Here is a 13,938-nt window from a genome sequence, read left to right as displayed (position 1 = left end):
CGCTGTTGCCCCTGCCCGCCCAGCGCCGGGCGGAGCGGCGGCTGTAAACAAACCGGGCGATGGCGGTGGTTGTGCGTTCTGCTGTGGGGCTGTGAGTGCCAGTGTGTGCCGGGGCCGGCGGCTCCGGGGTGCTCCCCGGGCAGGGCTGCGGCGGTACGGGCTCGGGGCTGGCGGCACACATGGATGACAGCAAGGTAAGGGGCCGGCTCGGCAGTGCAGGGAGCCCGGGTGGGCCTCCTGCACCTGACTCCGGCGGGCTCAAGCTCCAAGCGGTGTGCAAGTGTGTGATGCGAGCTCCCGGAACAGTGGATAGACAGGGAACTGCGCGTGAGGGGAGTGCTCCCGATAAAGGCTTCTGAAGTAAACTTTGTCCGAAGCCTTCTCTTGAAGGCCTCTGGTTGCTGTTGGTAGAAAGGAGGGGTTGTCCCCTTCTTGCTTGCTGCCTGCAATGGAGCACAGCGCTTGGATGCTGCTTCTGGCTTTTCCTCAGAGCTCCAGAAATGGGCCAGAAGCTAGTGGTCTGGTGGGGTGGATCATGTCTCTGGAGCACCTCTGTAGGAGCTTTGGCTGCAGCCTTGTAATGTGTGCTGGTGCTTTGATTCTTCCTGCATCTGTGCATGAGAACAGCACAGCAGCATCCCTGAAGGTACGGGTCTTCCGTTTAAGCAGAGTGAAACATCGGAAGATGAACAAGGAATACTTTCACCTGCTTGTACCAGCAGGCCCCATAGGGCATGTGTGAGGACTGAGAAAATAACTGCTGTGTCCACTCACTGCAACAACTGCCAGCTGAAGCTCCCTGTTGAGTTTGAGTGTTCCAGATCACTAGAGTGGTTATGGTAGTATCCTGGGGCTTGTGTCAGAGACAGCTAGCTCCTGGGGACCTAAGCTAGGTGAAACCATGCTTGAGGTAAGTCATCTTCTGACTTGGAATAAACTCTCAGCTTGGCTTGAAGTTAAAACTGGTTATGTGGTAACCATGAGCCTCTGGTACCTTATTTGTTCTTAATCTACCTGGTTTTCTTTCCACTTTAATTTTGGTAAAACAAAATTACAATTAAGGCTGATCTGCCTTAATTCAAAGGAGGAAAAAATACTTGATGTGGTTTCTTAGGGAGTAAATCTAAGAAACTTAGATGTGGTCAGTAATCTGACAGTATAGGAAATCCACAGAATGGACTGTAAGTATTTGAAAGAGTCATAATAATTTGCCAATTTAACATGTATACTATTTGTTTTTATTGAGCCTTTGTCTGAAAGCTGCAAAGGAGGGTGGGAGGAATCAGCATCACTAAAGTCAACCAAATGCAAGAACTGGAGCAAAGTTATGTAGTAAGAGCAGTAGTTTAGAAGATCCAGAAGATGTAATTCTGGAGGCATATACAGCTTGTGAGTATTAGATGGTTTTTATTCCTTTTTGTGTTAAGAGCTTTTCATTTGTCCTGTATCAGAATTAACTCACTGGTAACAGGAACCTTCCAAATTTTTCATTTATAAAATATTTTTTATTGATTGTTGTGTCTTGTGGAGACCTGATAATCTGCTTGCTTTTTTTTTTTTTTTTTTCTTCCTGAAATGTTTTTGGGCACATTTACTAAATAAACTACATCTTTTCACTCAGTAAGACAAGTCTTCTTGTGCTTTTTTTTTTTTTTCCTTAGAAAAATTGATGTCAGGTGAAGGGGGAAAGAAAGGAAAGGCAAGCAGTGTGGAGTATCTCCTCCTGTCTTCAGTCTCAGCTACAGTTTCCTAATATGATGCTTTGACTTAGAACTTACTGCCCAGATACTTTTGAGGACAGTGGCACTAAAAAGGGTCCAGCCCAGAAGCACTGAGTATGACTGTACCTAAGCAAAGCTTTGAATAGCTTTCTTACCTCAGCAGGTTTTTCATTAAGTGATAACCTCAGGCGATACTGGATCTTCATATCTTCTATTGAAACTAGCTGATGTTAGTCAGCAAGTACTCACTGCTCTGAAAAGCTCCACTGTAGCTGTTTTTAAAGGCTGCGGTTCCTTTCAGAACAAGTTCATAAGGCAGCAGGTTGCACTAAGGGTTTGGTGGCTCCATTCAAGAGATCCCATTTCTCTTGGGAGGCCTCTTCCCACTGCATGTTATTGTGTCAGGATGAGGCAAGCACTATTTGTACTTCATCTTACAGCCAGTGCGGTCTTACAGCTTGAGCCAGCTTGTCCTTGATATCTTCTAAAAGTTCACTGAGTCATGTTTTCTTCCTTACTTGAGAGGGTTGGTCTGCCTGTTCAGAGTGTCTTACCTGTGAACTGAACAAATGTGAGTGTGAAGGGAATTTCCCTCTAGAAACTGAGATAACTAGGTTACATTAGTAGTGAAGTAACCATTCTATAGCTGCATCCACTCAAGTTCAGTGTTTTGCTTCATCTAAATTTCATAAAGAGTTCAGAATTGGGCTTGCAGGTTGTTACGTTTTCCTGAATTCTTAGTGCGGTATAATTTAGCCTTACCTGGTTTAAGAGGATTAGAAAAATGGTTCGTTGTAACACAGTTCTCAAAATGGGAAGGAAATAATAAGAAATAAAGGGAGAGGTAGAATATCTGAATGTCAGATCTAGAAAACTTCTATGTTTCAGTTTTATAGCATGTTCTTAATTATTCACAGGAAAAAACCCCAACCAAACCCAGAATACAACCTTTAATTTCTCTCACAGAGCTACCCTGAAACTAGGGCTTGTTCAGATACTGGTCTCGCTTCTCATTGCTGTGGTTTGAGCTATTGGTTGTGAAAGGGAATGAGGGTAGTGATGTAGGTGTTCTTGGCAAATAATCTCTGTTAAAATAACACTTATGTACCTCTGAAGTATTTGGGCACAGGAAAAAGGAGAAATTTTGTCACTCATTTCTACCCATGAGAAATTAATGACTCATGTAAGTATTGCCAGAGTGTACCCTACATCCAACGGCTTCTTTAAATGCTTTGCGAGATCAAGGCAGTTACTTACAGTTGGATACACAAAGGAATGTAAAAAAGTAGACTTAGGAAGACCTTTTGTTACCCGGTTCTGATGACAATAAAGCTGTGCACTCTTCAGATTTTTTTAAGAGTAGATCTCAGTCCCTTGGAATTGTTTTAATTCCGCTATATGAACTGAGCCAAAACATGAATGAGCAGATGGAGTTTTAATAAGTGATTTTTTGAGAGACATATTTTATTTATAAATGTCTTTTTAAAATTTATTTATTTTTAAGTAAAAGTGTCACTCTGAGTTCAGCCTTTATAGGTGAGGGAATCATTGGCTTTATGCTAAGTTAAATTCTTCAGACCTTCAGCTAGCAATGCAACCAAGACTCTGCTTAAGATGATTCCTTGAGCTGGATCTCAAGTACCAGTTGATGGAACACTTAAGAATGTCTTATTTATCAGAGAATGAACTAAGAGCTGCTGGAAGGCTCTGAACTGATCAGTGCTATCAGCATTGCTGATCAGTAGTGCTGAACTGTGCTTCAGATAGTATTGTTTTAATCTGCCAAATTGTTGCAAACCTGCACATGTCATGGTGAGATCAGCTTTATCACAATCTTCTCTTGGAGTGGCTTGGTTCCTGTGTGCTTGTGAATACTAGTAGCCATATTATGCATGTATCTCCTTCCTAAGGAGTACCTCTTCATTATGCAATCTGGCAGTGCTTCTGTAGATATCTGCTGAATCCCTCTAATAAAAAAAAATCCAGAAATCTAAGATATTTTTCTTTATTGGGGCAAGTAATTGCAGCTATTTCCAATTCCAGGTCAAATGATTTTGTACCTGAACCCTGATGCCAAGCAAAAATGATGTTATGATCCAAGTACTGTATTAAAAGGGAGGGAGTTATGTTTTACTATTTTCTCAAGTCTGAGTGAACTGAAATAGGAGGTTGGTCAGATTTCTGACAAATGCATGACATTATCAATATTTCTATGACATGTTTTATGATTAATGTTGTTCTGGGTCTTGGTTGCACGTGGCTCCCTGAAAAGAACCTCAAATCCTGACTGACGAATGCTAATAGATCACATCGTTTTGTAAACTCTAGAGGAATACAAAGGGAATAAAGAAATGTTTGCTTGCTTGTTTTTTCTTGGTCTGTTGCCACATTCAAGCTAGCGCTTCTGCTTTGTCTTCTTTTCTGTCACATCGGCATGGCAGCTGGGCAGGCAAACATGACTAGAAGCTGGGGACGTGGGATGATGGCAAAGGATTTATCAGGCCTATTTTTTTTTTCCCAACTGGGTTGCTTAAGGTTACAGGATGAGCTTCTAAATATTGGTGAGTAAAAACTGTTTAGGATGCAGGGTTTGATTAAATTGCTTACCAAACTAGCTGTGCAGGATGATGCATAAGTGTATGGGGAGCTCCAGTTCAGCAGCCATGAAGACAGCATGGGTCTTTCAGGGTGGCATGAGGACAGATTATTAGGGCTTTACTGCTTAAAGTCAGAGTTAAAAGGGAAGGAAGCTTTTAATTATTTCCATAGTCTTAGTGCTTAGAGCACTGGCAAGCAGTGACCCAAGGGGTACAAGCCTTCTCCCTCCCTTAAGAGATCTTGTGTAGTGCTGCAGTGGTGAAAGATCTTGGGGGAGAGAGAGCAGTTAGTTACCTATATGTAGAAAGCTCTCCAGAGGGACTAAAGGGAAAATAATTAATTGATAATGGTGGATCAAGGATGAATTTTCAATGTTCAAAGCAGTTTACACCAAGATGCTGTCTGGGGAAAGGTTGGGTACTATTTGCTAGTGTTAAGTTGCTGTTAGTGAGAAAGAGAGTGGTAGCAGCTATCGCCCTGCCTGAGGTTCTGGTGAAAGAGCATGGCTGAGCTGCTCTTGTGTGGGACTGAGGGTTGATGCAGCGTTTTGTTCATATGGCAGTATGTGGTGTGCTGGGGCTCTGACCTTGAGTGCTAGCTTGCTCTTCTAGAGGGTCAGAACTCAAGGGTGGCAAAAGTTTCTTAGGAGAGCTAAATGTTTTAGGAGAGCTAAATGTGTGTCTACCGGACCTTACCTACCTCTTGAATTCGAAGATTTTCTTGAAACTACCTTGCATTGACACAAAAACCCCTCAGGTACTAAAAGTGTTTGGGGACTGAAGTGCTTTGGCTGTAGTGTATAAAGTAATAGCAAGAAATCTTTAAAGTGCAAGTAATAGATGGCAAATGTTGAGTGCTTACAGACCCTTCTGGGAAGACTGTGCGTATTTCTAACTCCTGCTGAGCTAGGACTATAAAATACACCATGCATAAATGCAACTGTGGTTCCATGAGAGGACAGAGCTGTGCTTGTCATACCCAAAAGGGGACAAACACTTTCCTTTCTTTGGAGCTCCTTCCCTCCTTGGCCATGGCTGGTTAGTTTTGTCCTATGTTGGTGAATGTCGTCTCTGAACTAGGTTATCTTAAGGAGAACACCTTGTCAGAGTGAATGGATTGTTCAAACTGTATTCAGCAGCTCAAATGTTAAAGAGCTTGATTTTTTTTTCTTTGCTTTTCTGAATGTATTGCGTTTGTTGCATTATCCCTAGATGTCCATTAAATACTTTCTGTTCCTCCGTTTGCTTATGGTGGGCAACTACTCCTGAATAGATTAGGAGAGGCTACAGAGAGAGAATTGTGTTGGCATGTGATTGTTGACTCACTTTCCAAAGAGAATAGGCTCAATTGTATAATCTTTTTTTTTCCTCCATTCTAACACATCAGTTCACTATGTTGCTGTTTTTATTGCAGCCTGCTAAGTTTGTAGAACAAGTGACTTCTTTGAATGTCAAAGCCGACTTGTTTTGTAGTACAGCACAGCTAAAAGTGCCTTTTTTATGATGAACTCTGGTTTTTTGTACACTGCCTGTTAGAAGAAGTCTTTTTTTGTATACAGTGTGGTGAAACATGAAGCCAGCAGTGAAATTCTTGTATGCAGGTGTGTGTTAGGTGTGTTTCTCCACACCCCCTCCATTCAAACAGTGTGGTCAGAATGCAAATAAATCCTCACTTCAGAGGGTAGGTGGGGACTGTAGCTAACGTAATGCTTTTACAGGGCAATACTATCTGATGGCCAGTGTACTAAGTTTCAGGCAATATTTAAGACTTTAACTCTTGTGTCATGCTGTCATGTTAAGGGTAGAATATTTGGGTGGGGAAGCATAGAGTAAGCATTGAGGAAGCTATTCCCTTTTTTTGTTATTTGTAGCAAGAGAGGCTTTCAGACCTCTAAAAATGAGTCACAAAGAAGGTTGGAGAAAATGATGCTAAATCTGCACTCCATAGGGCAAGAAACTATGAAGTTACATTTCTGAAAGGAAGATCTAAATTAAGCACTGGGGTGGGAGTTGAACACTGGGTTAGGTTGCATGAAGAGGTAGGAGAAGACAGTTTGCCAGGCTGTGTAGTAATGTTTTGAAGGTAAACATGGACAGAGTGGATAGTTACAATTGGAACAGAGGCAGCACTCAGTGTTACTGAGTTCCCTGTTGAGTGGAATTCCTCAGAATATTCTTTTGAAAGAAATTGGGGATGGGGAAGCTCGGATGGCTAATGAATAATTCTGACAAGTTTCATCTTTACAATAGGCTGAAACTGTAGTAATTTCATTGCAACAAAGCTAAGTTTTGGGTTATGTTGATACAAATAAATATTTATTTTTTTCTTCCAAATTAAACTGTTAAACTCCATAATACTGTATTTCTAGAGCTGGCAAGTAGACTGAGACATGCTCTCTTGAGTGGTACCAGGTGTCAGGATCCTGACTGAGCACTTCCAGAGGTAGGCAAGAGGGCTTCAAGGAATCTCTTTGAAGATATTCAAAGGCCATTTGGACACTGTCCTGTGCGGCTAGTTCTAGGTGGCACTGCTTGAGCTGTGGGGAGTTTGAACCACATGATGCCCAGCGGTCCCTGCCACCCTCAACCATTCTGTGGAGCTCCTACAGATCAGATTAATAGCATTTACAGTAGGACTGCTTAAGCGCTGACCTCACTGTGAAATTGTATCCCTCGCTTTTTTTTTGATGTTGCCACTGAAAACTTCATACGTCAGCACCCTTACTTCCTCTGGTGCTCCAGAATCAGTGAAAGCATATGGAAGATTTTCTGCTTGAGGCATCTCATAGGCACAGTGACATGGTTACAGTATTACCTTTGCAGAACAGGATCTTTACCCTTCGTTTCCAGGTGGTTGGAGGCAAGGTAAAGAAACCAGGAAAGCGAGGTCGTAAACCAGCCAAGATAGACTTGAAGGCAAAACTTGAAAGAAGTCGTCAGAGTGCAAGAGAGTGCAGAGCCAGGAAGAAGCTGAGGTACCAGTACCTGGAAGAGCTGGTTTCAAGCAGAGAACGAGCCATCTGTGCTCTCAGAGAAGAGCTTGAGATGGTAAGAAACTGTCGTTTAACCTAACCCTCAATATTATTTGGGACGTGTCCTCATGGACTCTTGTTCTCAAAATCACTGTGACTGACAGTGGGATTTGGCTAGCCATAAGGTATCAGAACATCAGTAACAGATGTATTCAGCTGTTTGTCTATTTTACATGTTGAATACAAAACTCATGTCATAAGTTATCTGCTGATTTTGAACTGGAAGCAAGCAAAGAAACTGCCATCACATATGATGACTTTGTTGTCTTCGAAATGTGTGTTTTGGAAGGCCTCTGATAGAGGTAGAAAGAGGTAGAGGATGGAAATAGATGTGTTAATATATCAAGGGGGCAACATATATCCACAGTGAGTCATTGCTTCCCACACATGGTTGTCTCTGTTGGGGAAGTTGATTCTTGCAGCATACTCACTGTGTAGTTGATTGCACAGCTGTCCTGTGTTCTAGCACGTATAAGATGGGTGTCTTGGCCAAATAAGCTACATTAACCCAAGAGAATGTTTCATCTGGAAACAAAAACTCTGCTCCTCAGTGATACTGAGATGCCATTGAAATTCCACTGGAGCTGAGGCTATTGCCTTGACCTTGCAGTAGGTTTGTTTGAACATGCAGGGCTAATCACAAGTGAAGAGGGTTAGGATTGGGTGGAAAGTCAGCCGTCTGACCACAGATTTTTTTCAGTGTGCTTCAGGGTTTATCAATGAAGAATTCAAGGTGAGGGAACTAGGAATAAGGCCCGTGTGCTGTAACCGTGCCTTACACAATCAGAAAGGCCCTCTTAATAGTCACTCAGCCCTGGAGTCATGTGAAATACTTTTTTTTTTTTAATAGGCCATGAACTGGAACGGTATTCTGGCATGGCAGCAGCGAGAAAATGCACAAAGTGTTCCATGTTGTTTAATAATTACAGTATTCTGCCTAGTACTGCCACCAAGTAGCAGTTTATTGCCTGAAACTGAATTTACTGAGGATAGATACGCAACCATGGACACGTGCTTAGCTCATTAGTCCTCTGCCGTTTTGTAAGAGGCTTCAGCCCAGTAGATTAAAACCTTAAATGAATATACCGGAAGGTAAAGATTACAGTTCTGTTTTGTCTGCTAATGTGATCCTGGCAGTTTGCTAATGCCTAATGTGTTTGCATATTTCAGTATAAGCAGTGGTGCATGGCGATGGACCAAGGGAAAATCCCCTCTGAAATAAAAGCCCTGCTAACTGGAGAGGAGCAAGGCAAAGCACAGCAGAACTCAACGAAACTTGCCAAGACTGGGAAGACAGAAGCAAACAGCAACAATCCCTGTAAGTATGCAGCCTATGATTAATTCCTGTTTTGTTACATCTTTTGTGGTGTAGGAGGGTGGCTGTGGTGTAGGAAGAAACATAAGGATGTGCTTTTGGGCACAAATAGTTGATTGAAGCAAAGAGCTTAGTGGGTGGTACAAAGACTCTGTGTAATGTTTACATGAACAACATAGAAATTACACTAGCTAGGAAGCTGGGCAGTTAATTTTAAAAGAAGACTCAGTCTTTGTGTCTCACCAAGGCCTGTGGAGGCCTGTGAAGACCTGAGACCTTCATCTTTTACAGCGTTTTCTGTTTTCCTAATGAAAAGTAAATGGAGCACATAAAACATAATTGAATTTTAAAAACTCCATCAAGAAAACATTATTCTAGCTGCAAGCACTCAGAAGTGAGAAATGCTGGACTTGGGGTTTCCTTTGGAGTCTTCTTTGTGCCTCGTTTGTTCTTGTCCAGGGAATGAAATTAGGTTCTTCTGGGTATTGAAAGGTGAAAAGATCATGCGAGATAGAGACATATTCCTGATCTATACATGCAGAGGAACAGTTAAAGTGTAGCATGGGCAGTTCTATATCTCACATCTTCTAATTTTGTAATATTTTCATGTGAAAGGTTAAATTACTGTACATTTTTTAAAGTAGGAATTCCTACCTTTATGTTTTTAAGGAATGTGAAAACCACATCTGTAACTGTAACAATCTTCCCCATGGTGCATCATTCGCAGGAGGCCAATGCAGAACCTTCAGCACTGCAGCAGAGATAGCGTGATAGCTAGCAGAAGAATGCTCTTGTGAGAGAAGTGGATGCATCCCCAGATGCAGGGGGTAGGATCCCAGTCTTCTGTCTTCTTTTTGCTCCTTCCCACATGCAACTCCTTGATTATGGTGTTCCTAAGCCTGTATGAAATGGGGCTTCTGGGTGTTTGTGTAAGCAGAGCTTTGTACTTCCTTTCTCTACACCACCCTCCACAAATACAGCTATGGCAGCTTTTGGGCACTCCCAGTAAGAGGTGGGGGTTGCTTTCGTGTCAGAGCCGAGAATTAACTGGCTCTGTGGTTGTAGTTATGTGGTTGGTAACTGTTATGGGAGTCTGAGAGGTTCTGTAAAATAAAAGCAAGAGGAGGATCTCGTAACAACTTTGCTAAAGCCAACTGCAATATTGTAGGTTGAGGAAAAGAAACTGGATCAAAAGCTTTCAGCAGTAAGGTTTATAATAATGTAATTTGTAACCTACATAAAGATGTTGCTCTCAGCATCCTTTTATAATGCAGCATGGCTTTTATGCAATTGAGGAGAGGCACTAGATATATTCTCTGCCCATACTTCTTTCACAGGATGTATTTCGCATCCCCTGTGCTCTTAGTGAGATAGTCAAATCATGTCCCTCTACCTTGCTTCTAGCAGTGTAACAGCTGCAATCTCTTCCCACCTGTCATGCCCTGCTATCTTTCTGTATCTTTCTAAACTGCAACTTAATACGAATTTTGCTATGCTATCCTTGTTTCTCAGCCAAAGATAATGCCAAGAATTTGGTAGCAAGGAAAACAAGTTGCATCAGTTTGGTTTTATTGTAAGAGAGGTGATGGCAAATTCTTGCAGGTTGGTTTGCTCATCTTAGGTATTGACAGATAACCTGCCACTTTCTTTAGACCTCTCTTTGTCCTCTATATGCTTTTTGCATTGATGTGATGCAATGTGGAGAGTGTAGCTCTTAGGATTTTCAGTGGAGGTTTTGCTTTCTTATTCTTTTGTTTGTGACAATGTCTTTCTCTGTATTATATGAAGTGCATGGAACATTTTTTATTCTCATGTTTTCTTCTTTGTTTCATAGAATAAACATTATAATGAATGACTTTGCTAGACTGATTGTTGTTGTCTTTTTACTGAAATAATTTGGTCTGTTTAGCATTATCTCGATTCAGAATTCGTCAACAGCACTGAAAATAACAAAGTGCTGTATTTCAGTGTACAGCACAGTTATTTTCAGAATTCCATTCTAAGCACTCATATATTAATCCTTAAAGCATAGTTTTAAGTTTATCCTCTAGACCCTCCACATATGTCCTTAGTTATCAATTGCTAAAAATATTGCATAGACACAGAAAACTATCATGAAAGGATAAGTAACAGTGAAGCAGAAACGGGGAGGGTATGAGAGTTGTGTTGTGTCCTTGTGCCCTGTATTTTAAGCTCTGAACTGCAGTTTGTCCTGAAAAATAGCAAGAAACCCAACCCATAAGTTTTGGGATTTTTGTCTATGTTGAATGCTTGCCTGTCCTTTTTCTGGGTTCTCTGGAGGAAAAAAACTAAACAAAACCAAACCCTAGGCCAGATGTCCAGAAGTATACTCTGTGAACTTTGCAGTTGGATTTTGTAACAGGGTTGTGCCAGAAGTATAATATGTTAGAATTAGACTTACACAGTCTAGTTTCAAATGTGAACTGTGTCTTGTAATTAAACATGTATTTCAAATATTACATGTCTATTTAAGTGTCTTTCTGAATGAGGGTTGTAAAAAACATGCAGAAGAGTTATAGTATTCGTGGCCAGAACAGCTCCACTCAGCACTAGGTAATGTCACAAATGCAGCTCTGATCTCACCAGAAATGCCCTACTTGCTCTCTTCCTGCCACTTTTTCTGTCTGTCACTTTCTGTGATATCAAACAAGAAACTTCTTGGGAGTTTTCTTTTATGGAGGAAACAGAGAGTTGGAATTTCTCATTGTGATGAGCAACAGTTTTCATCTGTTCCCCATCATGGTGGCTCCTGCTTCATGGCTTAGCCAGCAGTTGGCATTACAGGATTGTGTTTGGCAAGCCTGGGCCCAGCTCTGTGGCGTGAACAGTGGCATCCATGTTCTAACAGGTTCTTTGTGCTTCATGCAAATGGAACAGGAGATGTGTTACAGCCTACATCATCTTAAACCATTTCCTTGTTTGTCCTGCAAGCCAAAATACATGTGATACATAGTTAGAGGCTCTAACTGCAATTTTCAAACCTGCTCTAGATACTGTGGTTCATTACAAATTTAGGATTCCCTGCAACAATCATTAATTAAATAAAGTTCTGTGGCTTCCATCACATGGCAGATTGTGCTATGTTATAAATGTTCTGGCCTTGGATGGATCTTCAGGAGGCCTTTATTTTGGAGTTTAAAGTTTAGCAGCTCCCCTTGAAACCTAACAAATATTTGTGGTTCATGCTCATTTGATACTTAGAGTCTTCATCCATACTGAGGTGTCTCCTAGAAGTGGTATAACCAGGACTGACTAGGAGTCTCATATGGTACCCTAAATAAAGGAGGATGGTTTAGTCTTACCCTCTTTTTGTGTGAGATGGGTACAGCATTCCACCCATTTCTCCTGCAGTGAGTGTGTGCAGCTGGTTCTCTCTCACAAACATTGAAGAAAGGAAATAAACCTGGAAATGCTTCATTTTCCCACTTGCCATGGAAATCTGATGGTCATCTAGAACTATTTGCCCAGCTAAAGGTGGGTATCTTTTGGAAACTATCCACAGTCTTCAGAAAATGCTGTCTGTAGAATTGGGTGTTCACAACAACACTGGAACTCTGCTACAGTAAGGTAATAAGACTGAACTCTGTTCATGCTGATGGAGTAAGCACTGCACAGTTACACAATCCTTTTGGAGAATGTAATCTAAAGATTTACCAGATAGTAGAAATGTCATAAAAACCCATGCAGTAAGTCTTGCCTTTTCATATGCTGTATATGTGCTTTGTGCATAGACTCCTAAAAAGTGGATACATTTAATTGACTTGTCACTTACCTGAGAACATTTTGTATTCATACGTAAAAAAAATATCAGTCTGCTTTTATACCTGATAATAATAAATGTTTGTCAAAGAATCTGTATTCTAGTAAGTGCTCTTCAAAAGACATGTATCAGAAGTGTTTGTTTTTTTAATGGATGAGATAAATTTCAGAAAGCTTTTCTTGACAGCTGACACCTGATGAGCTTTGTGAGAATGCCTGTGACTTATTTTTCCTTCTTTTACATTTTAGGGTAAAGATAAATCTATGTAAATAATGAGTCTAGTTCTTCCTGGCATCCCATGAAGAGATGGAGGAGATTTGGCATCATAGTTCCATTTCCTACTTTCCAATAAATTATAATCTCTATAATTAGCTATGAAATTACTATTAATATAAGGACCAAATGTGTGAGACTAGTCTAAAAATGCAGAGAAATCAAAGGAAAAGCTGAAATAAGAGCCCTGGTCCTTCTCCTTATGCTTACAAGATACAGCATGAGTGACAGATGATCATCTGATGTAGAAATACCTTTTGTAGGTAAGCAAGGCAAAGCACCAGCCTGTGAGTGGCCTGCTCTTAGTGCTGCTGAGCATTAATTCCTGTGTATGTTGTGTCAATAACTGAATTTCTTGTATGGCTCCTGTGAATTTGTATGGGAAAACAGAAGCTTCTAATCCTCAGTAAAATCTGAGGTATTGCATACTGAATAGCGCATCAATGGGCTAAAATTCAACTGATGCTGTACCCATGGAATGTATAGATTTGTATAGGTGGATATACAAGTAGAATTTGTAGTGTCAGTCACAGCGATTGCCTTGAGCAATTTCTGCAGAGACTGTTGCTTGATATTATTTATACCATTATTTGTATTTTATCTTCACATTTTAACTAAAAAATGCTGTAATTGTTCAGCTAATGGTTTTCAACAACACCTCATTAAAACAAAAAACAAACCCAAACTCCTAAACAACTGACTTTCAGTTTCTTTGTTTCCTCCATTAAAAGCACTTGGGAGGTAGAAGTTTTGCTTCCATAACTAGTACAAGATTTGCCTTGCTTTTTTGTGTGTCTGCCTGTAACTCACAACTGCCCTGATCAATACTACTAACACTAATTGCTGCTTCAAGCTATTCTGTGTGATCTTTATATATTAGGGTGGGTAAAGGTGACATTTTTAACTATGCTGCAGCTGATAGGTATTCTAATTATGAAGGATTTGTGAGTAAAAGACTACAAGTGGATTAAGTGTGTGTTTTCATGAGACAGGGTGTTCCATGTGAATAGAAGTAGCTTGCTATGAACGGTGACTTTTTTCCATACCTTCTTTCTCATGGCAACTTTCAGAATACATTTTGATCAAGTCATACAGTGCTGGCGACAGCAATGCTGTGTATTCCTCTAGTAAAGCATACCAGCAGTGTCCTCCAGCTTCACCACCTCCTTATGTGGCATGCTCTGAATGCCTGCTGATGTAAGAGCAATTCTTTCCTATT

The 13,938-nt window shown here is 40.9% G+C and overlaps 1 protein-coding gene across 7 annotated transcripts; it reads left to right on the top strand.

The window, feature by feature from the left end:
* Nucleotides 1-4: 4 nt before the first annotated feature.
* CREBL2 (cAMP responsive element binding protein like 2) lies at nt 5-13,402 on the top strand. 7 transcript variants are annotated; one of them, XR_009726259.1, is made up of 5 exons: nt 5-194; nt 7,169-7,366; nt 8,521-8,668; nt 12,005-12,160; nt 12,695-13,402. XR_009726259.1 is itself a non-coding variant. In XM_061358302.1 (4 exons), the coding sequence occupies exons 1-4, from the start codon at nt 180-182 to the stop codon at nt 12,085-12,087; spliced, it is 444 nt and encodes a 147-aa protein (XP_061214286.1). In that variant the 5' UTR covers nt 5-179; the 3' UTR covers nt 12,088-12,364. The 7 variants fall into 7 exon arrangements, 5 of the variants coding, with proteins under 5 accessions (XP_061214286.1, XP_061214293.1, XP_061214306.1 ...); XR_009726261.1 differs by having other exon boundaries at nt 7-194; nt 12,015-12,160; XM_061358302.1 differs by lacking the exon at nt 12,695-13,402 and having other exon boundaries at nt 12,005-12,364.
* Nucleotides 13,403-13,938: the final 536 nt, after the last annotated feature.

The sequence above is a fragment of the Neopsephotus bourkii genome, unplaced genomic scaffold (assembly GCF_033783945.1).
Source record: "Neopsephotus bourkii isolate Nb327-2 ecotype Australia unplaced genomic scaffold, CSIRO-AGI_Nbou_v1 NB_107, whole genome shotgun sequence".
NCBI classification, from domain to species: domain Eukaryota; kingdom Metazoa; phylum Chordata; class Aves; order Psittaciformes; family Psittacidae; genus Neopsephotus; species Neopsephotus bourkii.
Note: the sequence above shows the minus strand (reverse complement) of the source record. Positions and strands in the feature narration are given on the sequence as shown.

What these genes read in the sequence shown, in the direction of transcription:
- CREBL2 (XM_061358302.1), top strand. An exon ending in TCAGAGAAGAGCTTGAGATG is followed by an intron (nt 7,367 to 8,520) that starts GTAAGAAACTGT and finishes TGCATATTTCAG; the next exon opens with TATAAGCAGTGGTGCATGGC. An exon ending in AGCAAACAGCAACAATCCCT is followed by an intron (nt 8,669 to 12,004) that starts GTAAGTATGCAG and finishes TTTTTGTGTGAG; the next exon opens with ATGGGTACAGCATTCCACCC.